At 44.7% G+C, this 26987-nt stretch overlaps 2 protein-coding genes across 6 annotated transcripts in view; one reads left to right on the top strand and one right to left on the bottom strand.

The window, feature by feature from the left end:
- Positions 1-26987, bottom strand: part of Sh3d19 (SH3 domain containing 19) — a 175411-nt gene that overhangs the window by 121293 nt on the left and 27131 nt on the right. The window lies entirely within an intron of this gene.
- Positions 1149-26987, top strand: Prss48 (serine protease 48). The gene is made up of 9 exons (XM_078022191.1): positions 1149-1165; positions 2612-2761; positions 3806-3974; positions 7289-7401; positions 10496-10647; positions 17234-17396; positions 19941-20203; positions 20672-20838; positions 26694-26987. The coding sequence occupies exons 1-9, from the start codon at positions 1149-1151 to the stop codon at positions 26964-26966; spliced, it is 1467 nt and encodes a 488-aa protein (XP_077878317.1). The 3' UTR covers positions 26967-26987.

Here is a 26987-nt window from a genome sequence, read left to right as displayed (position 1 = left end):
AGCCCCCACCATGCATGATTCTACATACACGCTGTTCCTCATCTGGCACAGTATCTTACACACAGTAAAGACCTAATAAGTATCTGCTGACTGAGGAAAGCAAAGAACAGGTTACACCAGGTAGACAGAGGGCCAAAAGGGAAAGACAGGCAGCAGAAACACTGGTCAGCTAGCCAACTGGCTTATTTCCTATTCACTCTGGAGTGCTGTATGCACGCGCAGGCCCAGAACCTGGGGCAGTGGGTCTGCACAGCCCTTTGTGACCCAAGCTCAGGGGCTGGTGCAGAGTGGGTTCACCCCTGGTCAGGGTAGAAGTGAACCAAAGCAACGAGAGCAGGTCCCCGAGAAGCAAGAGGGTGGCCAGAGCTGAGGGACACTCTGCACTGAACAAGGCCTCCTCCTGCCAGTGCAAGACCCCCCACCTGCCCCCTTCCCATCCCCCACACTGGCAGCAAGCCCAGCCTCCTGGCTCTCCCAGGACAGCAGGGGGCACCTCAGGCCCCAGCTCCTCCCCTCGGTCTGCTCTTCACAAGTCCCTAGAATCAGGCTGGGGGTGAAGACCAGAGGGGCAGGGCACCAGAGCCCATCTAGGAGAAGCCGGTCCTGCCCTGGCTGCCCCCCAGCTGGCCTCTGCCTGGCAGCCTGAGCCCAGGAAACAGGAAGTGCTGCTCCTGAGGGAGACATGTGTCCTGCTGGCCCTGCAGTCCTGCTGCTCCTTCTGCTGGGCCTGAGCTAAGTCCCAAGCAGGGACATGGGCTTATGCCCCAGGAAGAGTGCACAGGACCTGCGCTGGGAGCCCTCCATAGCCCAGTTCCCCCTTCTCTCCCCCCAGTGCAGATAAGCAGGAATGGGAGTTCCTGCAGTCAAGTAAGGCGCCAGTCAGGGGCATCCTGCCTGCGTGGACTGAGGGGGAGGAACCCGTGCCAAGGACACTGGCTGGGCAATGAGCAGGCAGGGTCAGGGCTGCACAATGAACACCGCAGGCCTTTCTCCCTTTGTTGGCAATACATGGGCGGCCTGCTGTCCCATCGGGCATCTTCTCAGGCCTGGAGGCCAACATAGGGCAGTGGCCCTGGCAGGTCAGCGTCCGCCAGGGCTTTCTTGACATCTGCTCGGCCTCCCTCATCTCGCAGAAATGGGTGCTGACCATGGCGAGCTGCTTCCGGTGAGTGCTGGCCTTCCCAGGGACCTGGCAGGAAAGCCAGGTGGCTGAGCTCCTGGGCGAGGCAGAGGAGGGGTTCACCTTACACTGCAGTGCAGCATGGGGTGCCTTGTCAGTGGTCCACGTGTTTCCCCCTAGCGCTCAACTCAGAGCAACTACTCGCAGACTGTGGGTGATTTCACTCTTGACAGCGATGAGGGTCTGAGAGATCTAAACCTCCCCCCAGGAGGCATTCCCCAGGAGGTCCCGGGCCTTACAGCACACCCAGATCTCCATGCACACCTCCGCAGCCCTCTTCAAGCTCCCTGGGTGAACTTACCAGTTCCTGTGACTAAATGTCACATAAGTTCTGTTTACACCCAAATTTCTAGCCCCACACCCTAGTCCTGACACATTTGCTTTGGGATGTCTCAAAGGTTAACACGGTCAAAACGAAACTGCCATTTTACCACTGCCATTATCCCCAAATCTATTTTTTCTGTCTCTCCCAATTAACAACATGACCAGTTGCTCAAATGAGAAATATTGATATCTCTGGGCTGGGGGTTGTGGCTGAGTGGTAGAGTGCTGGCCTAGCACGTGTGAGGCACTGGGTCCATCCTCAACACCACATCAAATAAATAAATAAAGTTCTATATAAAAAAAGAAATACTGATATTTTAGGGCTGGTAGTGTGGTTCAATTAGTACGGCCCTGGACTCCATCCCCGGAAATGCAAAAAGAAAATCAGAAAAAAGAAACACTTATTTTCCCTCACTCTCCCCATCCAATGTGTCCAATCAGTCCTTCCAGTTTCACTTCCAAAATGTACTGTGAGCCTGACATAGCTGTCCCTGGACCGCGGCAACAGTGTAAGCTCTGCTACTCTCATGGACACAAAGAGTGATATTTTTAATGTTGGAAGTGAGACCATGTCACCCCCTCCTTGTGGCCTCCAAGCCACAAACCACCCAGTGTCTGCCTGCCCACTTTTCCAATCGCATCCCCTGTATTCCAGCTTTTCAGTTTCTAGAAACTGCCGAGCTCTTCCTCATGCTCTCAGCCTTTGCATACTCTATTCCCTGCATCTGCAATGCTTTATCTTGTAGCTCTTCTCATGCTGACGCCAACATTTTGAGCCTCAGTTAAAAAGTGGTTTCTTCAAAATAACCTTCCCTGACCACCAGATCCAAGGACTCTTCCCACCTCCTACACTCTGTTTTGAAATCCTGTTTGTTGTCTTTGTAGCACTGATCACAACCTCAAATTCTGAATGGTACTTGTTCACTTATTTGTTATGTCTCTCTTTTCTCTTCTCCCCTTCAACTGTGCACACTCCTTAGGACCAAAGCCCCGTGAGGGCATGTCACTTGTGGAAGGAATGAATGCTTACATAGGACCAGAGAACAGTGGGCTTGGCTGTGACACCCTACGAAACCCACGATGCTCTTCTGTTCCTCTTCCTCCCAGGTCAAAGGACACCAGAGAATATAATGTCTTGATGGGCTCGCTCCAGATCTCTGGTCACCCAGACCCCAAAGAGAGGATAATACCTGTGTCCCGGATCATCCCCCACCCTGACTTCCAGGGGGACGTGTCCAGTACCATCGTGCCTGCCCAGTTGCCTTGGGCCCTGTCATCTTCTCATCTGACTGCCCTCCGCTGAACGTGGACTCCGGCTGGGGTGACAGGGTGGGGCTACTCGGGAGCTAGTACCAGTGTAAGGCTGAGGAGATGCCCTTGGGCCTCCCACTCCCGCCCGCCCAGGTCTCCATCCTACCCAGCCACACCTAATGCCGGCTCTAGGTTTCTCCGGATCCTAAGCCTCCTTCATGTCGCTTCTGCTATGATTTCTTTGCTGATCGATTCCTGCTTTTATTCTTGTTGAGCGGTCACGCTGTGTGCAAAGCAAAAAGAACAGGGCAATGGAGAGAGAATGAAGACAGTCTGCTCAGTCTGAGAGAAGTGACAGAGTTCTCCTGCAGCACCTGGGTGGATCTCCAGAGGGGTAGGGAGGAGACAGAGACCAGTTCCGGAATGCTCGGGGTAAAGCACAGCTTCGTCTACGTGTCCACAGGCTAGATTCTTTGCAGATAGTCTAGAGTCTGTGTAGTATATCATGGCTACCCTTTATTTCTATGTAAGAATAAAACTATATTCTAAAGACACTTTTTTTGGGGGGGGGCAGGTACAGAGGGGTTGAATCCAGGATCACTTAGCCACTGAGCCACATCCCCAGCCCTTTTTATATTTTATTTAGAGACAGGGTCTCAATGAGTTGCTTAAGGCCTCACTAAGTTGCTGAGGCTGGCTTTGAACTCACAATCTTTTGCTTCAGCCTCCCAAGCCACTGGGATTACAGGCCCAGCTGCAAAGAAAGACAACTTAATTCTGCAACATTCGTTGTTTTGTGTTTTTCTGAATCATAAGATCACTAATTTGGGCCATCTGAACAGGAGTCAACTGACCACAGCCTCGTTCAGAGCCAGGCAGCTCAGCTTTGCAGGCTGTTTCCCAAACCCAAAAGTCAGGATGCTGTCTAACACAGGGGCAGAATATTTGAGATCAGAGCTATCAGAAAATCACAGGCATGAAATCTGTATCCAGAGCCGAGAGCTGCTTTCTAATTCTTTAAGACGGCTTTGACTTTTTGGGGCCCTGCAGATATCAAACCATCTTATACACACTGAAGGAGCTGAGAGTGCCCCTCATTGATCTCCAGACCTGCAATGCCTACTATCAAAATGAAAGCTTAATGCGGGAAGTGAAGCCCCTTAACAGTGAAGCCATGATCTGCTCCAAGCTCCCAGCGGAGCAGATGGATCAATGTGTAGTAAGAATCCAGCCCCTAGACACCTGCCACAGACCTGCCTTCCCCAGGATGCTTGTTCCATGCCAGCATCTCCAGAGCCCCTGGGGGAGCCCAGCAGTGCCTGGACAAGCCTAAACTCCACAGTCCCTGATAAACCACTGATACAGTCCCAGCCCTTTTTATTTTTTATTTTGAGGCAGGGCCTTGCTAAGTTACTCAGGCTGGCCTCAAATTTGTGATCCTCGTGCCTCAGCCTCCCTAGTTTCCTTCCCACCATCGCCTGAGCAGCCTAGCCAATTTTTTTCTCTCTAAGGGTAGTCGAGGAGACCCTCTGATGTGTGAAGTCAAAGATTTCTGGGAAGATTTCTGGGTTCGAGTGGGAGTGGTGAGCTCGGGATCCAACTGCATCCAAAACCAAAGAGCCCGGAGTCTACACAAACATCAGTTTCTATAAATCTTGGATTGAGAAATCAGTCATCTCGCTCACTGAGCTTTTGGCTACCCCCAGTCTGGGTCTCTCTGGGCTCCTTCCTGTTATGCTTCCACCTTTGAATCTCCTGGGGTCACCTTACTTGGTGAGGCCAGTATGGACAGGAGGGAGAAAAGGGAAGTTTAGAAGCTGAGGATCTTGAAGCTGGATGCTAATCTGTGACCCCATAAGCCTAATCTGCTTGCTGCCCTCTCCCCCCAAGGTCAGCTGGGAAAGGCAGATCCCAGAGTGAATGCTTGAGATGATGAATGACAGAAAAATCCCAAGTGGATTGTTTTGTACTATATAGATGTCCTGAAACATCACACTGTACCCCATAAAGATGTATAATTATTACTGTCAATTAAAAACAAAACAAGTTGGTTAAGTCTAATGATTTTAGTTCTCACAGTCATTCTTTTTCTCGGGGAGGGGAGTTAACAAGGACTGAACTCGGGGCACTCAACCACTGAGCCACTCCCCCAGCCCTATTTTGTATTTTATTTAGAGACAGAGTCTCACTGAGTTGCTTAGCACTTCACTTTTGCTGAGGCTGGCTTTGAACTCGCGATCCTCCTGCCTCAGCCTCCCAAGCTGCTGGGATTACAGGTGTATGCCACCGTGCCCGGCCTCATATTCATTCTTTTTAAGAAACTGAAGACACAGTCTAGAAAGAAATATAGAAACACAGAATTCTAGTCCTACAAGGAATCCGGAAGTTACTTGGTACAATCATTCTCCAAGTTCAGTAGACAAAGATGCTGTGGTCTCAGGTTAGTTAACCCTTAGCTGAACCCAAGATGAAAACCATCCAGGGCTGGGGATGTGGCTCAAGCAGTAGCGCACTCGCCTGGCATGCGTGCGGCCAGGGTTCGATCCTCAGCACCACATACAAACAAAGATGTTGTGTCCACTGAAAACTGAAAAATAAATATTAAAAAATTTTAAAAAAAAAGAAAAAAAGAAACAAGAAAACCATCGAACCTGGGACTAGACTGGGTTCCAAAGAAAAAGGGGGACTTGGAAGATCAGAAGGTTTTAAGTCAAACAGGCCAGGCTCCTGGCCCCCAAGCCATGAATGGATCAGCAATCTACTGCTGCATAACAATGGCTCCAAAACTTACACACCTTGGGGACTGAGCTTCTGGCTCAGGGTCTGTCATAGGGCAGATGCTGTCAGTCACACCCACACGCAGAGCATCCATTCCCAGAAGCCTCTCTGCAGAACTGCCCCTAGAACTGCCCAGGAGCAACAGGCTTCCCTGGAGGGAGCAATCCAAGACAGGGAGAGACCCAGATGGAAGCCAGGCTTTTAATAACTGAATCTCAAACCTGATGCCTCATTACCTCCTATTATTTTCTTTTCTATTCTATTCTATTCTATTCTATTCTATTCTATTCTATTCTATTCTGTTCTACTCTCTTTCTTTCAAGGTGGATCAATGAGGTCTGAATATCAGGAGGTTAAAGTCACTGGGGACTCCCATAAAGGGTGCCTTCCACAGGAACAGTGAGGGAAGGCTCTGGCCTGAGAAGCTGGGAGGTGAAGGTGACTGTTCAGTGGTCACGGGCTCCACGGGGCATGGAGTAGTTTAAATGGAGGCAGGTAAGGGAGAATTCCTTCAGAGTCTCCCATCAACCCCACCACTGAAAGTGCTGCCTGGGTGTGGGGTGAGGGACGGTGTTCATGAGAGGGACGGCCAATTTGCCATATCACAAGGGCAGCTTAAGAACAGGTTTCGTGTTCCCCCTTATTACTCTTTTCCTAAGCCTCTGGTACACAAAGCATGGCTAAGAACATTGGATATGACACTGGCTAAGGCTGAGTTCATTTACAGATTTTATAAAATCCTGGCTAAATCGTAACAGGGTGCTCTGTATTACTCACAAATAGTAAAAAATAATTGGAAGGAGTTCTGGCAAGAAAGATCGACAGCGAAGTGGGCATCCCTTCCTCAGCACTGACTAAATACCAACAAAACCACTTTCAAGCTGGGCGCCGTGGCACACGCCTATAATCTCAGTAGCTTGGGAGCCTAGGGCAGGAGGATCTTGAGTTCAAAGCCAGCCTCAGCAACTCAGTAAGGCCCTAAGCAACTCAGCAAGACTCTGTCTCTAAATAAAACATAAAAAAGGGCTGGGGATGTGGCTCAGTGGTTAAGTACCTCTGGGTTCAATCCCTGGTACAAAAAAAAAAAAAATTAGAAATCCATTTTCATTGATAACCACAAATTTAAGGTAACTCCATAAGTAAAATAAATCTGGGCCATGGGAAAGCTTTCCAACACATAAAGAAAATGGTAAGAATTAAAAAATAAAATAAAATAAACTCTGAATGTACAAGTTACACACAAATCAAAAAGAATGATAACATTTTATCCTCAAAAGGACACTGTGTAAGTAAAATCTCATCAGAACTTCTCTTCGATGACAACACTACAGAATTGCAAGACAGGCACACTTGACATTGTAGAAGATGCTTCAGCCAAAGAAAAGAGAAACTCACTAGACACGTGGATGCTAAATAAATGGAAAAGGGAAAAAGGTGTGGACAAAGCTCATAGATCTAGACAGGAGAGCTAAAACAGTACAAGGAGACATACGGAGGCCATGGAATCACAAGATAAAGAGCTGGAAGGCACAGATGAGCTGATACTGCTCCCAGATCCAGGAGTAAGTTTACTTTTTTTTTTTTAATAACTTTATTTTATATAGGTTTTGTTTTTGTTTTGTTTTAATGTGGTACTGAGGATCAAACCCCGTGCCTCACATGCACTAAGCAAGAGCTCTACCACTGAGCCACAACCACAGCCCAAGATTGCTTTTTAACAGTCCCAGTAGATGATCCTTGTCCTTGTTAATACAGCAGCAGTGGAAAGCTGGCTGCTCACGGCTGGGAATGGGAGAATGGGAACCAGCGTCGCTGCTCAGCACCGTCCCACCTCTTGCCCAGCAGGAGCCTGTAAAACTGAAACTTCAGTAAAATGAACATATGAATGGGTGAGATGGAATGAAATAGTTACCTTTAGGGGAAAAAAAAAGATTTCCATAAATACACACCTGATGTATTATAGGAATGAGCTGAACTTGAGCTCTGGGAATAATCTAAGATGCATCCTAGGAATGAGATCATACCTGAGACAGCTAGAGTCTAATCAACAGTGTGGCACACTGAAGTGAAATGGTTATTAAGAAGAGGAATGGAGCCAGGTGCAGTGGTGTACGTCTGTAAACCCAGCCACCTGGAAGGCTGCCACAGGAGGTTCACAAGTTCAAGGTCAGCCTCAGCAACTCGGTGAAGCTCTGTTTCAAAATGGTAAAACACTTTTAAAAGGAGAGGGGCTAATATTGGTCAATGATAGAGCACCCCTGAGTTTGATCCCCAGTACCAAAAACAAAAGAAGGGAGGAAGAGGAGAAGAGGGGGACTGTCAGCATGAAATCTAAGAAGGGAAGTCAGAGAACCATATGGGTTCACCAGACCCTAAGCTGTGATGTAAACACAAGTTTGTCTTATAAAAACATGCTCTGTTATAGAAAAATGCTCTTTTATCCATTTTGCTTGTTTGTTTGTTTGTTTTGTTTTAACAAGAACTAACAGAGCCTGCCACGGTAGTGCATACCTATAATCCCAATAATTTGGAGAGGGTTGGGATGTAGCTCAGTGGCAAAGCGTCTGCCTTGCATTCACCAAGCCCTGGGTTCAGTTCCAAAAAGACAAAAAAAAAAAAAAGAACCCCACCAATAACTTGGAGAGCTGAAGCAGGAGGAACACAAGTTCAAAGCCAACCTCAGCAACTTTGTGAGGCCCGGAGCCATTTAGAGAGACCCTGCCCCAAAAGTAGAAATTTTTTAGTAGCTCAATGGTAAAGTGCCCTGGGTTCAAGCCCAGTACCAAATAAAAATAGAACTAACAATATTTCATTCTAGTAAATAAAATGTTCCTGGAGATTACCCTTTCCATTGGTTCTAATTTTAAACCTCTTTAAAACAACACCTACTTAATAATTTGGCTTCCCTACTCATCATTAAGGTGGTTGTGCTGGCTGAGAAAAATGAAGACTCTAAATAATGGAAACGAACAGCTCTCAGGGCAAATAAACACTGAGGTTTAAATGCACGTCTCTTAAGATGTAGTGGGTCAGTCTCTTGAGCCTGATGTAATTGGGTGCTTTGATAAGCCCTGAATTCCAGAAGCTAAAAAGATAAGGGCCCAATGGCAAGACTGAAATGAGCTGAGGCAGGCTTTGTAAGACCTGCCCAAGTGGATTCTCTGGGAGACAGGACATCTTCCTCTCATCTCTTAACTACAGCAGGAACTTACTTGTGACTCCTCTGTATCAGGCACTAGTCTGTTCACTTTAAATATTGTCTCCTTCAGTTTTAACAACTCAAGAAGGTTGTTACTTATCCCACATTTACAAATGAATACAACTGAAATTCAGGGAGGTTAAGCAACTCTCTTAAAATCATACAGCTATTTGATTTAACAGATTGATCCAGAACTATGACTCCAAAAATGATACAATGACACTGCCCATTATAGCAAATGACTTTCATTCACTGCTGGAAAGCTCTATTCAAGGTTCCTTCTTACAAAATAATATCTGCCCTTTGGTTCTAGTTATTCTACCTCTTATGGGATGCCTCACTTCTGTAGGTAGTTATTTGGGTGCACAAAGCTTTGCTTCTTTTAAGTAGGTAAGAATAGCCTTGAAAAATGAAAGAAGGGTCCTATTGTCTTCCTGACCTTCTAACAGTATCTACTACAGAACCTTGCAAACAGAAAGCATCCAATCAGGTCTTCTGTATGAACAAAACAAGAGCTTTAGACGATTCAAAGTCAACCGTCAAAACCATCTGGAAGATCTGCTAGTATAAGAAGCAGGGGGAAAAAACAAGGAAAGGGAAATATTTTTTCCTTTAGAGACCCAAAGAACAAGACCAATCGCTGCTAAAAGGGAATGGGTACTGATGGTGTGCAGCCGGGAATGCAGGAGGATCATTCCCAGTCCGGGGAAACCTACAGACTGGCTGATAAGGCAAAGAGCCAGGGAGAGGGGAGGGCTGGTCAAGGCTTGGTCCTGGGGTTAACAGAGGCTACATCTATGGACTAGTTCTATGACTTACTGGTTGATGAACCTAAAGCCTGACTAAAAATTTCTTGTCCAAGATCAGACTGAACCTTTTTAGTAGACAACATATGTACCTTTGCTACAAGGAACCAAAAAAAGGCAAAGTCAGAGTATGACACATATGTACTAAAGAAATCATTCTTCACAGATGGTTTTATAAGGGGACTTATATTTCAATATAACATAATATTCCAATATAATAGATTGATTTGACAGGAGCGTGGTGGCACATGCCTGTAACTCCAGAACTTAGGAGGCAGAAGTAGGAGAATCACAAGTTCAAAGCCAGACAGTCTCAGCAACTTAACAAGTCACTGTTTCAAAATTCAAAAGGGCTGGGGATAGGCTGGACTGTAGCTCAGTGGCAGCACGCTTGCCTCGAACATGTGAAACACTGGGCTCAATCCTCAGCATCACACAAATGAACCAGGCAGGATGGCGCACACCTGTAATCCCAGCGGCTTGAGAGCCTGAGACAGGAGGATACTGAGTTCAAAGCCAGCTTCAGCACTGGTACTAAGCACCTCAGTGAGACCCTGTCTCTAAATAAAATACAAAATAGGATTGGGGGTGTGGCTCAGTAGTTGAGTGCACCTAAGTTCAAAAACAAAAGCATAAAAACCCACAAATAAAATAAAGGCATGCTGTCCATCTACAACTCTGTGGTAGAGCATCCCTGGGTTCAATCCCCAGCACAGCAACACCCCTCCCCCCCCTGCCATCTGATCAGCTGAATTAGAAAAGTAGCAAAGAATCCATTTGCCCTTCCTGGAAATGCAGATAAAGAGCTACAAAACTTGCAAGATCTACTGCTGCCCTGTTTTATCCTTAGGGTGCTCAAGAGAAGAGGGAATTCCTAAAGTGGCACCTTGTTCTAAATCAGCTGTTCTTGACTCCCTGGTGATTTTGTGATTTATTTTGCTGCTTATCATCCTACAGTGAGCAGGACAGACACCTCACAGCAAGGAATCACCTGGCCCCAAATGCCAGCAATGCCAAGGTTGAGAAACCCTGCTCCGTAGGCACCATCGACATCAACCTAAGCCCTCACCAAGGGAAGTTTACCCAGAATCCAATTAAGAAGTCAAGCTGTGATGCCAGTTCAATAACAAAAATTAAAACAGCAGCTACCATTTATGACTGCATGCTTAAATAGGCCAAACCCATGCTACATACTAGCTCTATATCTCATTTAACTTTTATAACAATCCTTTTTTTGTTTCTTTGGGTTTTTGGTACTGGGAATTAAATCCAGAGGCCTTTAACCACTGAGCCACATCCTCAGCCCTATCTACTTTTTATTTTGAAACAGGGTCTCACTAAGTTGCTGAGGACCTCGCCAAATTGCCGAGGCTAGACTCAAACTTGCAATCCTCCTGCCTCAGCCTCCTGGGTACCTGGGATTACAGGTGTGCACCACTCACCAGCCCAAAGAGACCACTAATGATAACACAGGGTAATGGGCTGGAGACAGAGACTCTAGACCTGGAGCCAGCGTGATGACAGAGGCACCCACTCTCCTGCTTCCAACTCCCAGGCTAATTTTAGAAGAAACAAGGGAGAAGTAAAATGCCAGGCTGTGTTTTTCTTGATTGCTGCGTCAAATTAAGAAAACATTCAGCAGGGCGCAGTGGTGCACACCTGTAATCCCAGCAGCTTGGAGGGCTGAGGCAGGAGGATCACGAGTTCAAAGCCAGCCTCAGCAACCTAGCAAGGCCCTAAGCGACTTAGCAAAACTCTGTCTCAAAAATTTTAAAAGGGCTGGGGGTGTGGCTCAGGGGTTAAGCACCCCTGGGATCAATCCCTGGAACCAAAAAAAAAAAAAGAAGAAAAAAATCCTTTCATAATCCAAGGCCATTATTACACCTACCAAGATTAACCTCATTCCATTTAACACTCAGTTCATTATCAAATGTCCTTGCTTGTACCCAAAGGTCTTTTTAGAGTTGGTCTGTTGAATTTGGATCCAAACAAGGGCCGCACACACTTATACCTCTGAAGTTTCTTGTAACCTGGAGCAGCCTCTCTCCCTTTGCCTCTTCACAGGGTTACTTATTACAGAAACTAGGTCAGGTGCTTTACAAAACCCACATCCTGGATTTGACCATTTACTTCCTTGTGTTGTAATTTTAACTTGTTCTTTTATCCCCTGAATTTTCCATAAGTGAAAGTAGCTAGAGAGTCGGGTTTCACTTTCTTTTGGCCAGAATAAGAATGCTTCATGGGGGGTTCTGTGTGCTCTGTTCTGGGCGGCCCCAGGTGGGACAGGTCAGCTCCCACCTGGAGTGACACCAAGATTGAGGGTTCAGATGGGAACAGCCCCAGCCCTCCACCGCCCTGTATCTTGGGTCTTCAACTATTGATCATCACTCTCTGCACTGATCACTTCAAGAGCGGCTGCAAGGGAACCTTTTCTGATCCTACCAGTCCAGCCACATTTAGGAGCTGGAACTCTTCTCTCATCAGCTACGCTTATTTTCAATAAAACTGAACAGACACCAGTACCAAATTATATTTTTAAAAAACATTTAAACTAAAGAGAAAAAAGAAGACATTTGGAACTGGGGATGTAGCTCAGTGGTACAGTGCCTGCCTAGCAAGCACGAGGCCCTGGGTTCAACCCCTAGTACCGCAAAAAGAGAGATTATTCTGTAAGCGATCCCACAAAAATTCAAAGTTGGTACTTGAGATTTGTCCAATGATATGAAAGTCCAAAGACCTGGGACAACCACAAGACTGTAGAGTGTCTAGTCAAATTTTTGTTCCTGTGACAAGTGAAGGAATTTAAAAAAAAAAAAAAAGCCAATCTTGATGATGCACACCTGTAATCCCAGTGACTGAGGAGGCTGATGCAAGTTTGAGGACAGCCTCAGCAATTAAGCAAGACCCCATATAAAAATAAAAAGGGTTAAGGTAAGGGTCTAGGGATGTAGCTCGGTGGCAAAGTGCCCCTGGCCAGTACCAAAAAATTAAAACTTAAAAAAATCTGTCCAGAGTTTTAGACTCTCTGGAAAATAACAAGCTACCTTTTCTGGAGGCAAATCTGAAATAGAGGTCTTACTGGTTTTAAAGCTATACTTAAGTGAATCAGCAGTTAAAACTGCCTGCGAGTATCATGAATTAATTGGAACATCCACACAGGTGGCTGTGATATGGACAAGAAAAGGTTTTTCTTCCATGAAATGAACAAGAGAAAATTGCAAATAGTAACATTACTATCAGAAAAAGAAATTAAAGTGAAAAGCACTGAGAGTTATCCTAAAATGACAAATCAACAGCGAATGACCTAAAACCAGAGTGAATAAAATAAAATTAGGGTGTGTCAAACAAAAACCATTAAAAACATAGAAACTATCAAATGCAACAGTAGTAGTAGTTTCATTCCTATCAAGCACACAAGTGAAGACAAATGGATCTAAAAAATATAAACTTGTCTAAAAAATACTCAATTTGGCAGTCATTAAACAAGTAAATGGAGAACTGACTTTCTTCAAGTGTTCACTTCTGAAAGTGAATTTATTTAAATAAAGAGGTAAACATCTTGGGCTGGGTATGTGGCTCAAGGGTAGCGCACTTGCCTGGCATTCATGTGGCCCGGGTTCCATCCTCAGCACCACATACAAAGATGATGTGTCCACCGAAAACTAAAAAATAAATATTAAAAATTCTCTCTCTCTCTTTTAAAAGAAAAAAAAGAAGAAGTAAACATCTTTATGCTACTATACTGAAATACAGTAAGCCTGGTGTCTGCCCTGCCACAATAGCTCCTGTTACTTAGCTGGGCATGCTTCTGTATTCCCATCCCTCCCTCTTCCCACATAAGGACTCTCATCCCAAAGCCAACCCATAGCAATGAATAAGAGCAGATAATCTAAACTGAGCCCAGGGGCACATTCCTGAAGTCCCAGTGGCTCAGGAGGCTGAGGCAGGAGGATTCCAAGTTCAAGGCCAGCCTCTGCAACTTAGTGATGACCTCAGCAACTTAGCAAGACCCTACCTCAAAATAAAAATTAATAAAAGGGGTCTGGAGATGTAGTTCAGTGGTAGAATGCCATTGGGTTCAATCCCCAGTACCTCCCCCACCCAAAAAAAAGATAATCCATACCAAATAAGGCTTCTTGGGAATTCGAGTTGAAAAATAAGGAAAAACTTGGGCAGTTTATGAGGAATAGCAAGAAATCATGAGAGAAGTGGTTGAGCCATATTAATGGCAGAGAATTGGAAGGAAGATCCTGAACTCCTGCTATGAGCTCTCATGTTTTCATGAATCCAGAGCTCCCTTTCCACTTCGGTCTCCAGGTCCATCCTGGGATTGCCTGATGCCCTTGTTACACTCTTCTTACTGTTCCACAGATGTCTGCCTTAGGTAGCTAGGGCTGCTGTAACAAAGCACCACACAGCGAGTGCTGGACCCAACAGAAATTCATTTTCCCACAGTTCTAGAAGCGTGAACTCCAAGTTCAAGGTGCCAGCAGGGCTGGTTCCTTCTTGGGGCCAGGAGAGACTAATTTGTTCTGGGCTCCTTGACTTGTGAGTGTCATCTTCTCCCTCTGGACATGCAGGTATCCTGATTTCCCGCTCCTGTCAGCACACCGCCCATGATGGATTAGGGCCACCCACTGACTTCAATCTAACCTCATCACCTCTTTAAAGGCCTTTATCTCCAAATATAGTCACATTCTGAGTACTGGGGGGCAGGATGTCAACATGAATTTCGGGGGAGACATAATTTAGCCCAAAACACTGTCTTTAAAAAATATCTCCTCTTGATTTAAGCTAGCTTCAGTGGGTCTCTGTTGCCTGGAACCGAATTATCCTTACCAAAATAGCCAGATTTTGTGATGTGCTATTATTCTTTCAGGCCTCCCAACATTTTAAGCTACAAAAGAGCAATAACACTTTAATGGTTCCTTGACTTCTGCCTCCATGATTGGTCCAGAAAACATAAAAGGCACAGGAAGAATTCTGCAGATGCTGTGGGGTGTCATCCAGGGCCCCCTGCAGAACCCAAGCACTTATTCTGCCAGCTGCAGAGAGTTCACAGCTAAGTCTTACAGCAAGAGCCACCAAGAGAGTCACCTCACCCCAAGTAATGACCCCTTTCTGGGAGGCTATCTGCATCCAGTGAGGCAGAGGTCCAAGAGCTCATCCTTAATTCTGCCCAGGACATCTCTGAAGGGCAATGCAGATGGGCCGAGGCCTCTGTGCCAAACGCATCACTGTTCAACTCTCGCTCTACCCCATCCTGTGCTCCCTCCTCCCTGTCCCTGCAGGGCTACTGATCCTGAGACCGCTCGCCAATAAATATCCTGCACACAGATCTGCCTCAGAGTCTTCTTTTCCAAGAAACTTGTAGTCTATTCTATATATGAAACTTTAATGGACATAAACACAAAAGAGAAAAAAGTGAACCAGATTCGGGGTGAATTTCCTCTTTTCCATTTCTTGCTGTTGGAGAATCTTGTCGACCTTCCATCTCATTGCCAGAGACAGGGTTCTCAACCTGCGGCTACACACATCCCCTCCCACCTTCCATCCCCATCAATAGGCAGAAACTAGTCACCCCACTCCCCCAGAACAGCAGGGGGCGCCACAGGCCTCAGCTCCTTCCCTGGGTCTGCAGCTGCTCATCTGAAGTCTCTGGTCCCTTCAGAATCAGGCTGGGGGTAGAGACCAGAGGAGAGAAGGTGGTGGAGCACAGGAACCCACCTAAGAGAAGCCAGTCCTGCCCCTGGCTGCCCCTGCAGCTGGCCTCTGCTAGGAGCCTGAGTCCAGGAAGCAGAAAGTGCAGCTCCTAAGCAGAGCCATGCACCCTGCTGGCCCCACAGTCCTGCTGCTCCTTCTGCTGGGTGAGCTCGTGGGGTGCCGTGGAGAGGGAGAGGAAGGTATCATATAGAATAATATGACTCCACCGAGGGGAAGCTACTCATGAACAGCGTGACCCGAGAAAGTCCCCGGAGGTTCCTATGCCCTGCACTGTGCTAATGCTCCTGGCTGGATACAGCAATGACAAAACAAAGATCCCTGTCTTCATGAGACTTATAATCAACGCACTCATTACACATGTAAATTATAAGACATATTAGAAGTTAATAAGTACTATGGCAGGAAAGGGCATCTAAAGTTCAGGGGCAGGAGGTGTGTTGTAATACTAAACAGGGCAGTCGGAGCAGCCTCAGCCTCACCAGGGGTATCTGAGCAAACACCTGAAGGAGGCTGGCAGGTAGCTCAGTGCCAGAGTGCTTGCTGAGCATGTCCCAGGGCCTAGATTCAATCCCCTCACTATGAGAAAGACAGAGAGAGACAGACAGACCAAAGAACAGAGCTAAGCAAAGAGGGTCCAGGTAAACTGCACTTCAAACAGAGGAAACAAAAAGGGCTTCTGACGTATGTGGTTCATTTATTTTTCTGGCCCACAGTGACTTTTTTTTCTTTCTTTTTGTGATACTGGGGATTGAACCCAGGGGTGCTGTACCCTGACGCTATTTTTTGAGGCAGGGGCTCACTAAGTGGTGGAAGCTAGAACTCGTGATCCTCCTGCCCTCAGCCTCCCCAATCACTGAGATTCGAAGCCTGCCCCACCGTGCCAGCCTCACATTGATTTAAAAAGACATGCTGAGAGAAGCTGAGAGGTAACAGCAAAGTCAATTCAGACAAAGAACCAGCTCAAAGGGAAACAGCTTATAAATCTCAAAAGCATCTGAGGGCACCATTGTATTTACAATCTAAAATACTGATATCCCTGATGATGACCTTAAATCATAAAAATAAATAAATTAATAAATCACAGCTGGTAAAAAGGAAAAGACAGGGGCTGGGGTTGTGGTTCAGTGGTAGAGCGCTCACCTAGCATGTATGAGGCACTGGGTTCAATTCTCAGCACCACATAAAAATAAGTAAGTCCACTGACAACTAAAGAATAAATAATGAGCTGAGGTTGTGGCTCAGTGGTAGAGCGCTCGCCTGGCATTTGCAAGACCCTGGGTTCTATCCTCAGCACCACATAAAAATAAATAAGTGAAATAAAGGTATTGTGTCCAACTAAAAAATAAATATAAAAAAAGAATAAATAAAAAGGCAGGTAAGTATGGAATTATCAAAATTCCAAATAATGGGTAGATATTTATTAATTTTAGCCTTGAACATCAATCTGGAAAGTTTAAATGGAAGGGACGCTGCTCTGTTCAGTGGATCTAGACATAAGAAGTATTATTATAATATTAATGATACAGCATATCTTCCTTAGGGTCTTGCCCAGGCTCTTTTCACAAAAAGAAAGGTCTGCAATCAGGTGAGTGGTTTCTACTCAAGACTGTGGGATTTGGTGCTGGGCATGGTGTTGCAGGCCTGTAATCCCAGAGGTTTGGGAGGCTGAGGCAGGAAGATCAAAGTTCAAAGCCACCCTCAGCAAAAGCAAGGCACTAAGCAACTCAGTGAGACCCTGTCTCTAAATAAAACACAAAACAGGGCTGGGGATGTGACTGAGTGGTCGAGGGCCCCTGAGTTCAATCCCTGGTACTCCTCCACCCCGCAAAAGACTGTGGGGTTTGAAACTGGAATAGGATTGAGCATTAAGTCTAGGGACATTCAGGGACATGGGAGTTTGCAGATGGTAAGATGGGGACCACAGGAAAGGACTCCAAGATATCCACAGTGCCCTTTCTCTTCTCTCTGTAGTGTGTGGTCGACCTTCTCATGAAAGCCGCATCGTGGGTGGCCAGGATGCTGCTGGGGGGCATTGGCCATGGCAGGCCAGCCTGCGCTTTTCCGGCAACCACGTCTGTGGAGGGTCCCTCATCAGTGAGAGCTGGGTCCTGACAGCAGCACACTGTATAAAATCGTGAGTTCCTCTTGGTAGCCAGCCCCGGCAGGGCGTCCATCAGTATCTGAATGATTTCATGATGAACCAATAGACCAATGAAAGTGGTGAGAAGAGCAGGGCAGAAAGAAACCAGAGGTCACTCTGGACTCCAGAACTAGGAGCCTGTGGGGACGGGGCATGGAGGTAGAAAAAGAAGTGACGGAGACAGCACTGTATTAGACACTTTTCTAAGTTTTCATCAAATCACTTCCTAAATATCAATCAGGAGATTGGGTCTTGAATTTTCTTGGATCACAAACACAATCTGAGTTCTGTCTTGGAGCCACCATGTGAGGGAAGCAAGTGGCCCACGTGGAAGCGGTATCCCTAGCCGACAGCCAGCCAAGGCCCAAAGCCAACATCAGTGACCCTGGAAACGGGGTGCTCCCCCATCCAGCACTGAGATGACTGCAGACCCCCCCAACCACAGCCCCACGATAGTCCCAGAGTCAGAGGCAGCCCACTGAGTCACACCTGACTTCCAACCCACAGAATCTGTCAGGTAAAATGTTTGTTGTTTGAAGCCACAAAGCTTTGGGACAAAGATGACTAACAGGCACAGAAGTCAAAATAATAGAACTTTTCAATATCAGTGAAAGCTCAAAGAAAATGGAGGAATGACTTCAAAATGCTGAGGGAAAATGATTTCCAACCTAAAATTCTACCCCTATACAAACTGTGAACTAAGACGTTTCGAATACGCAAAGCAGCAAAAATGTTACCTCCCACACACAGTTCACCAGGAAGTTACAGTAGACTGCGTTTCACCAAAATAAATGGAGAAAGAAGAACAAGAAAACATGGGACCCAGACAAAGGAGAAAGAGCACAGAAGAGACTCTCCAAGAAAATCACAAAGAATAAAGGAAAGAGCCAAGATGACAGCTGTACAGTGGCCTAGATGGGAACAGCAGGGCAGAGGGCTCCAAAAGACAGTCCCTAAAAGGCCTGATAGGTCCGAAAAAATTGGGTGGAGACTTAAACTTTTGGGAGACAGTTTGGGGAAAGAATGAGGAATTAGTGATGGGTATATAAAAGAACTGAGAAAACACAGTGAGAAACATTAACTCCAGGAGAAGCAAAAGATTTTACAAGAAATACAATCACAGGACCCAGTGTGACCCACAGAGAATAATGCTGATGTAAGCCGGGGGTGTAATCCCAGCCACAAGGGAGGCTGAGGCAGGAGGATCACAAGTTCAAAGCCAGCCTCAGCCAACTTAGCGAAGCCCTAAGCAACTAGGTGAGACCCTGTCTCTAAATATTGTATAAAAATGGCTGGGGATGTGACTCAGTGGTTAAGGCCCCTGGGTTCAATTCCTAGTACCGATAATAATAATGATAATAATAACAATAATAATGCCGACACAGTTGTGGGAACATACACATTATATACTGACCTAACAAAAACTCAGGATGACATTAGTTAAGAAGACACAGGGAAACAAAGATGAAGACAGCACATGGACAATGGTGTTAAGAAAGCTCCAACTGCCCGGCACAGTGGCGCACGCCTACCATCTCAGCAGCTCGGGAGGCTGAGGCAGGAGGATTTTGAGTTTAAAGACAACCTCAGCACGACTGAGGCCCTAAGCAACTCAGTGACATCCTGTATCTAAATAAAACATTTAAAAAGGGCTGGAGTGTGGCCCGATGTTTAAGTGTCCCTCAGTTCAATCCCTGGTACCAAAAAAAAAAAAAAAACAAGCTCCATCCTCACTTGCCACATCAGGAACTCGGTATCCAGAACTAGAAGGGAATTTTTGAGAAAGAGCATAGCGCCATTTTTCTTGAAAATATGAGGGAAATTAAAAAGGGCTTAAAAAGCTGAAAGTGACCACCTCCAAATAAATAATGTAATCTGATAGTGGTGGAGCAGGAAACTTTTAAAATTTATTTATTTTGTTCATTTTGTTAAACTGCCCGACATTTTTAATCATTATAAGTTGGGTTACATTTTGCCTTAAAATTTTCTGTAGAGATGGATGTACAGTGGTCAGAGCAGCAATCAAAACTGGCCCTAAGGAGCAACGACTACTAAGTACCTAGGTGATGGCCGAAACCTTGAGAAGTGGAAGGGGAAGTGGGAGACAGGGGAGAACATGCAGGACGAAGCTGTGGCCAGAGCACAGGGAGGGGAGGAAGGAGAGAGGAGGCCACAGGCCACCCCCAGTCCGGGATGGAGGTGCCCTGGGGAATTCCCACTCAGCCACCCGCCTCTGTCTCTCTTTTTCTTGATTTTTTTTTTTTCTTGTTTTGTACCAGGGATTGAACCCAAGGGCCTGATCACTGAGCCACATCCCCAGCCCTTTTTATTTTTTTATTCTGAGACAGGATCTTGCTAAGTTGCTATGAACTGGCGATCTTCCTGCCTTGGCCTCCTGAGTTGCTGGGGTCACAGGCGTGTGCCACAAGCTACCCCTCTTTCTTACATGAAGAAGTCGTGCTGGATGTGGGCAGCTTGTTCTGCCCCAGGGAGGCCATAAGCATGCTCACTTAAATCTCCTCTTCCTTCCCGCCTTAGGTCCTGGGTTTCCTTTTACAGCGTGTGGCTGGGATCCAACAAGGTACAGAACTCCCAGGGGGGCAAGGAGTACTATGTGTCCCGAATCGTCATCCATCCCAAACACAACACCACCACTGCAGACATTGCCTTGCTGAAGCTGTCCTCCAGGGTCACCTTCACTCCTCTCATCCTGCCCATCTGCCTGCCCAATATCACAAGGCCACTGACACTTCCAGCCTCTTGCTGGGTGACTGGATGGGGAAAAACTGAGGAAGAATCAGGTGAGAATGGGTAGAGCAAGGGGTGGTTTTATATTTACCCTATGTACGTATTCCAGAACATTCGCATTCTAAACATAACCTCACCATAATAAATTTTTAAAATTAAATCAGATCAAGCCAATGATATTATCTACAAGTCTTCAAATAAAATACCTTTTGACATTTACGCTTTCGTTGTATTTACTCTTGTATCCTGCCTAGAGTCCAGCTATAGCTGGAAGAGCAGATACTAACAACGGAAACACATAATGACCTCTCTCCGTCAGAAGTCAGTAACCCTGACTTGAAGTTTGGAGAGAATCTGGTATTCTTTAAAGTGGTAGCCAGGTGTGGTGATTTAACTGTACCAAAGGATCCTTCCATAAGCAAATATGGTTGGACCCTGAGAGACTTCTGCACTCATGACAGAGTGTGGCCCCTGAACTGATCCAGGTGACCTTAATCTTTCATTCTTATTTTCCTCTGCAGATTCTTACCCTTCTACTCTCCAGGAAGTTGAAATACCCATTTTTAACTACCAGGCTTGTGAACGACTCTTTAACCCCGTTGGCATTTTCATCCCAGGATCGGAGCCATTCCTTGAGGAAGACAAGATATGTGCTGGTGATGTGAAAAAAAATAAGGATAGCTGCGTGGTTAGTATTGTGGTTTACATATGTGGTGTTGCCAAAAATCTCACAAGAGACGATGCAAGAAAGTTCAGAGGTGAAATGACTGGGTATGAAAGTCTTAACCAAATCAGTGCGTTAATTTGCTGACAGGTACTGAGTGGCACCTGTAGGCAGGCAGGACATGCTAGAGGAGGTGGGTCCCTGGGGGCCAATCCTTGAGGTTTATATTTTGTCCCTCTTGAGCAGAGCCCTCTTTCTCTGCTCTCTGTCACCATCTCTGAGCTGACTTCCTCCACCATGCCTCTCTGCCATGACGCTCTGCCTCACCTTAGGCCCACAACTGTGGAGGCAGCCATCTATGGACTGAGACCTCGGAAACCATGAGCCGAAATAAACTTTTCCTTTTTTATGTTATTCTTGATAGGTCTTTTGATCGAAGCAACAAAAATGCTGACTAAAAGAGATCTTAATTTGGGGGCTGGGGTTGTAGCTGGGTGGTAGAGTCCTTGCCTCACACGTGTGAGGCACTGGGTTCGATCTTCAGTGTCACATAAAAATAAACAAATAAGATAAATAAATAAATAACAGATAAATAGATTAAAAAAGATAAATAAATACCCTTGTATTATATCCTTCTACAACTAAAAAAAATTTTTTTTAAAGAAATCTTAGGATCCAAGTTTTCCTGCCTGTAAACGGTAAATTAGAGCCAGATGAGGGTTCTGACAGTGATTCTTGTGCTACTTGTATGAACACTTACTTACATCCATACATTTAATCTCTTTAACGATAAGACTTACTGATATACACCAGTGGTTAGACTTCTACAGACCTATCAATTTTAATATATTAAGATGGACATGCAATCATTTTTTAATAACATTTCATCATATACCTTAAATATGTCATTCTGGGGGTGTGCTGGGGATTGAACTCAGGACACTCGACCACTAAGCCACATCCTCAGCCCTACTTTGTATTTTATTTAGAAATAAGGTCTCACTGAGTTGCTTAGTGCCTCACTGTTGCTGAGGCTAGTTTTGAACTCTCAAGCCTCGAGCCTCCTGCCTCAGCCTCTCCAGCTGCTGAGATTAAAGTAGCTATTTTAAATCTTTGCCTATTCCAAAATCGGAGTTATCTCATGGTCATTTTCCAGTGATTGCTTTTTCTCTTGAATAACAGTTTCCAGTTTATCATGGGAAATATTTTCCTTTGTCTTTTTGTTGCTGTTTTCTTGTTGTACTATCTAGTCATTTTGGATTGTATTCTGGACATTGTCGGTGATACGCTGTGGAGAATGTGAATTTGGATGCGCCTCCTAAGAAAGCAGATTTCCTGTTTTAACAGGCAGTTAACTTGGCTAACCCCAATAGCTAGCCTGTCTCTCCTCTGACGGGCAGAAGCAGTTCTTTAGCTGAGCTGCTCGCAATCCCACCTGTGTGTATACATAGTCCAGGAGTCAGCCACAGATTGGAGCACAGTTTGCATTTGGGACTCCCTCTGTGGCTCTCTCCTTCCTGGTATTTCTTCCTTCACTTTCCAACTGCTGTGACAGCTTTGAACTTTGCCCTCTGATTCCCTAAGACTGTAGGTTTCTGTTTAACAGAGAAATACAGAAAATTCTAAATAGGAGGAAATTAACACCCTCCTAAATAATCAATGGGTCAAAAAAATGAATCACAAAGGAAATTAGGAAATATTTTTTAAATATTTTTTTAAAGAGAAAGAGAGATACAGAGAGAGAGAATTTTTTTTAATATTTATTTTTTAGTTTTCGGCGGACACAACATCTTTGTTTATATGTGGTGCTGAGGATCGAACCCGGGCCGCACGCATGCCAGGCGAGCGCGCTACCGCTTGAGCCACATCCCCAGCCCAGGAAATATTTTTTACACAAATATTAAAGTTTGGAATAAACAGGGGGAGCTGGCATGTGGTACACTTCTATAATCCCAGAGACCAGGGAGGCTGAAGCAGGAGGATTGCAAGTTCAAGACCAGCTTCAGCAACTTAGTAAGAAAGACACTGTCTCAAAATAAAAAATAAGAAGGGCTGGGGATGTGGCTCAGTGGTAAAGTGCCCTTGGGTTCAATCCCTCGTACCAAAATAAATAGGTAAGTAATGGGGAACATTATTACCAAAAATAAAAAGAATTGTAAGATAATAATATGAATAATGGTATGACAATAAACTTGAACACTAGGATGATATGGCCAAATTTATAGAAACATGCAAACTACCATAACTAATTCAAGAAGAAATAAATGATCTAAATAGACTGAGGATAAGTAAGGAGACAGCATTAGTCATTTAAAACAAATAAACAAAAAAAGCTCAGGCTCAGATGGTTTCACTGGTAAATTCTACTCAATATTTAAAGAAGAAACTCTTTTTTTTTTTTTTTTAAGAGAGAGTGACAGAGAGAGGGGGACAGAGAGAGAGAGAGAATTTTTAATATTTATTTATTTTTTCTTAGTTCTTGGCGGACACAACATCTTTGTTGGTATGTGGTGCTGAGGATCGAACCCGGGCCGCACGCACGCCAGGCAAGCGCGCTACGTACGGCTTGAGCCACATCCCCAGCCCCAAGAAGAAACTCTTTAAAGGAAGAGTTAGAGGAAGGAATATTTTCTAACTCGTTTTATACTATAGCTGTGGGTAAAGCTCAGTTGTCAAGCTTGTGCTTAGCATGCACAGGCCTGAGGTTCAAACCCCAGCACCAAAAGAATTAAACAAATCAAACACTAAGGAAAAACATGTAACAGAAGTAGAAAACTTATACTCTAAACTACAAAAGTATTATTGGAAAAATATTAAAGACCCAAACCCGGCATGGTGGCACAGGATAATCATAAATTCCCAGAGGCTTGGGAGGCTGAGAAAGGAGGATTTCAACTTCAAAGCCAGTCTCAGCAACTTAGCGAGGTCCTAAGCAACTCAGAGAGACCCTGTCTCTAAATATAAAGTACAAAGAAGGGCTGGGGATGTGGCTCAGTGGTTAAGTGCCCCTGAGTTTAATCCCCGATACCAAATAAATAAATAAATAAGTGCTTGCCTAGAATACATGGGAACGTGGCTTCAACCCGTCATATTATTAAAAAAAAAAAAAAAGGAAAGGGAGGAAGGAAAAATCAAAGACATCAATGAAAAGACATTCTGTGTTCAGTGAACAAAAGACTTAAATTCAACACAATCACTATCAAAACCCTTTTGAAAAGGAAATTTCAAAATCATATGTGGGGATGTGGCTCAAGTGGTAGCGCAATCACCTGGCATGTGCTGGGGGGGTGGGGGGCTGGGTATGATCCTCAGCACCACATAAAAATAAAAAAAATAAAGATGTTGTGACCACTGAAAACTAAAAAATAAATACTAAAAAATTCTCTCTCTTTGTCTCTCAAAACAACAACAACAAAAAACACTCAGCTGGTTTCTTTGCAGAATTTCATAAGCAGATCCTAAAATTCACATGGAGATTCAAGAGGGCCAAGTAATCTTGACAAAAGAATAACAAAGCTGGAAGATGCACACTTTCTGATTGCAAGATTTACCACAAAGCAACAGTAGACAAGAACAGGACTGGCATAAGGCTAGACATACAGATGAACAGGGCAGAACTGAGAGTTCAGAAATAAACCCTTCTATGTATGATCAATTAATTTTAGTCAAAGAACAATTCATGAGCAAAGAACAGTAATTTCAACAAATGGTGCTGGGACAAGAATAAAGTTGGACCCCTGCCTCATATATACAAAAATTAATCCAAAATGAATCTATGACCTATAAAAATTAAAACATAACACTTTTTTTTTTTTTTGCAGTACTGGGGATTGAACCCAGAGGTGTTCTACCACTGAGCCACATCCCCATCCCTTTTCTAGCTTTTATTTTGTGACAGGATCTCCCTAAATTGCCCAGGTTGGTCTGGAACTTGCGATTCTTTGCCTCAGCCTCCAAATCACCGGGATTACAGGTTTGCACCACTGTTCCTGGCTGGATTTAAAACAATAACACTTTCAGAAAAAATAATATGGGTAAATCTTTATGAGCTTGATTAGGCAACATTTTCTTAAATATGCATTAAGCAACAAAAGAAAAATAGAGTTCTCCAAAATTCGGAACTTCTGGGGCTGGGGTTGTGGCTCACTGGTAGAGCACTAGCCTGGCACATGCAAGGCCCTGGGTTCAATCCTCAGCACCACATAAAAATAAAAATAAATAAATAAATAAAATAAACAACTAAAAAATAAATTTTAAAAAATTCAGAACTTCTGTGCTTCAAGGGACACTATCAAGGAAGTAGAAAGGTAACCCTTGAAGTGGGAGGAAATTTCAAAATCATATGTTTGATAAGAAATCTGCATCTAGAATACATTGAAAGCACATCATGATAATAAAGACAATATAATTTTTAAAATAGAATAGATATTTCTCATAAGATATACAAATAGTCAGTAAGCACATGAAGAAGGCTTAATATCAGTGACCATCAGGGAAAAGCAAATCCTAACCATAATGAGATACTGATTCACACCCCCAAGGATGGCTAAAATAAAGACAGATAATAACAAAAGCTGACAAGGATGTAGAAAAGCGGAATCTGGGGCTGGAGTTGTGGCTCAGTGGTAGAGCGCTCGCCCAGCACATGTGAGGCCCTGGGTTTGATCCTCAGCACCACATAAACATAAATAAAATAAAATAAAGGTATTGTGTCCAACTACAAAAAAAAAAAAAAGAAAGAAAGAAAAAGTGGAAGCTTCATAGACTTTGCTCAGGATGTAAAATGAGGCAGCTTCTTTGGAAAACCAGCAATTCCTCCAAAGATTAATTACCATATGACTCAAGGTTCCACTCCTATGCAAACACCCAGGAGAAATGAAAACATGTCCCTATAATAATTATCTGTGCATTAATTTCACAGCAGTATTATTTATAATAGCCAAGGGGTGGAAACCCCCAGGTGTCCATCAGCTGATGAATGAACAAACTATGATATGTTAATATAATGGAACATTATTCAGCGATAAAAAGGAATGGGGGCAAAAAATAGATTACCAGTTGGCCTTGGACTGAGAGGGCTGGGAAGAAATGAGCTGAGAACTAATAGGTACAGGGTCTCCTTTGGGGATGAGGAGAATGTTCCAATGTGGGTGGTGGCAATGGTTGTACAACATCCTAAGTATGTTAAAAAACCACCCAAAGGTACACTTTTATTTTTTATTTTTGGTACTGGGAATTTAACCCAGGGGTGCTCTACCACTGAGCTACCTCCCAAGCCCATTTTAATTTTTGAGACAGGGTCTCACCAAGTTGCTGAGTCTGGTCTCCAACTTGTAATAATCCTATCTCAGCCTCTCGAGTTCCTAGAATTACAGGAGCGTGCCACTGCATCCGGCTCTTGATATCGCACTTTCCACGCATGAATGTGTGGTTATATGACTCCTATCTCAAAACTGTTACAAAAAAAGAAAAAAAAAGATAGAGACATACTAACAGCCACTATTACTTCATGTAAGAAAGAATTATTTTAACACAAAGAAAGAGCAGTAAGAACCTAAGAACAGAAAGATCAGGGTGGTTCATTCCCCTGGATACATGTAGCATTGTGAGTTCAAAGCCTGATGCGCCAAAAACACATCACATGAATCTTACTTGGATTCATCTGCCAGACAAATATTTTGAAATTATCAACATATTTTGCTTAGTTCCCGGCCAATTTAGTGATTCTAGAATTCCCGTGATCCTTCTCCAAAGCAGTGGAAGTCCAGCTTCCAGAGAGTTCCATCGGCCTCAAGGCCCAGTTCCACAGAACTCTCCATCCCTGTGACTGCTCTCCTCTGCACGCCCTGCACGGTACTCATGACCTCTCTCTCTCCTAGGGCGACTCCGGAGGGCCTCTGTCCTGCAACATCGATGGTGTGTGGATCCAGATAGGAGTGGTGAGCTGGGGAATGCAATGTGGCAAACTTCTTCCTGGGGTCTACACCAATGTCAGCTACCACCGAACGTGGATTAGTGACTCTGTCTCAAGAGCTGAAATGCTGGGTGCCAACCATTTGGACTTATCGAACTTCTTCCCTGCTGGACTCGTCTGCCTGGCCCTTCTGGGCCCCTCCTGGGCCTTTGGGCCTAATGCTATGCCAGAAGGATAAAGAGAAGAGCTGAAGCTGCTG

The sequence above is a fragment of the Ictidomys tridecemlineatus genome, chromosome 9, assembly GCF_052094955.1.
Source record: "Ictidomys tridecemlineatus isolate mIctTri1 chromosome 9, mIctTri1.hap1, whole genome shotgun sequence".
Lineage (NCBI taxonomy): Eukaryota > Metazoa > Chordata > Mammalia > Rodentia > Sciuridae > Ictidomys > Ictidomys tridecemlineatus.
This window is presented reverse-complemented; position numbering and strand designations above follow the sequence as displayed.

Bases quoted from the DNA above. Each gene is read 5' to 3' on its own strand.
- Prss48 (XM_078022191.1), top strand. The intron at 2,762-3,805 runs GTTGCCTTGGGC...GGGGCCCTGCAG, and splicing joins AGTACCATCGTGCCTGCCCA to ATATCAAACCATCTTATACA. The intron at 7,402-10,495 runs GTAAAATGAACA...ATCATCCTACAG, and splicing joins CCTGTAAAACTGAAACTTCA to TGAGCAGGACAGACACCTCA.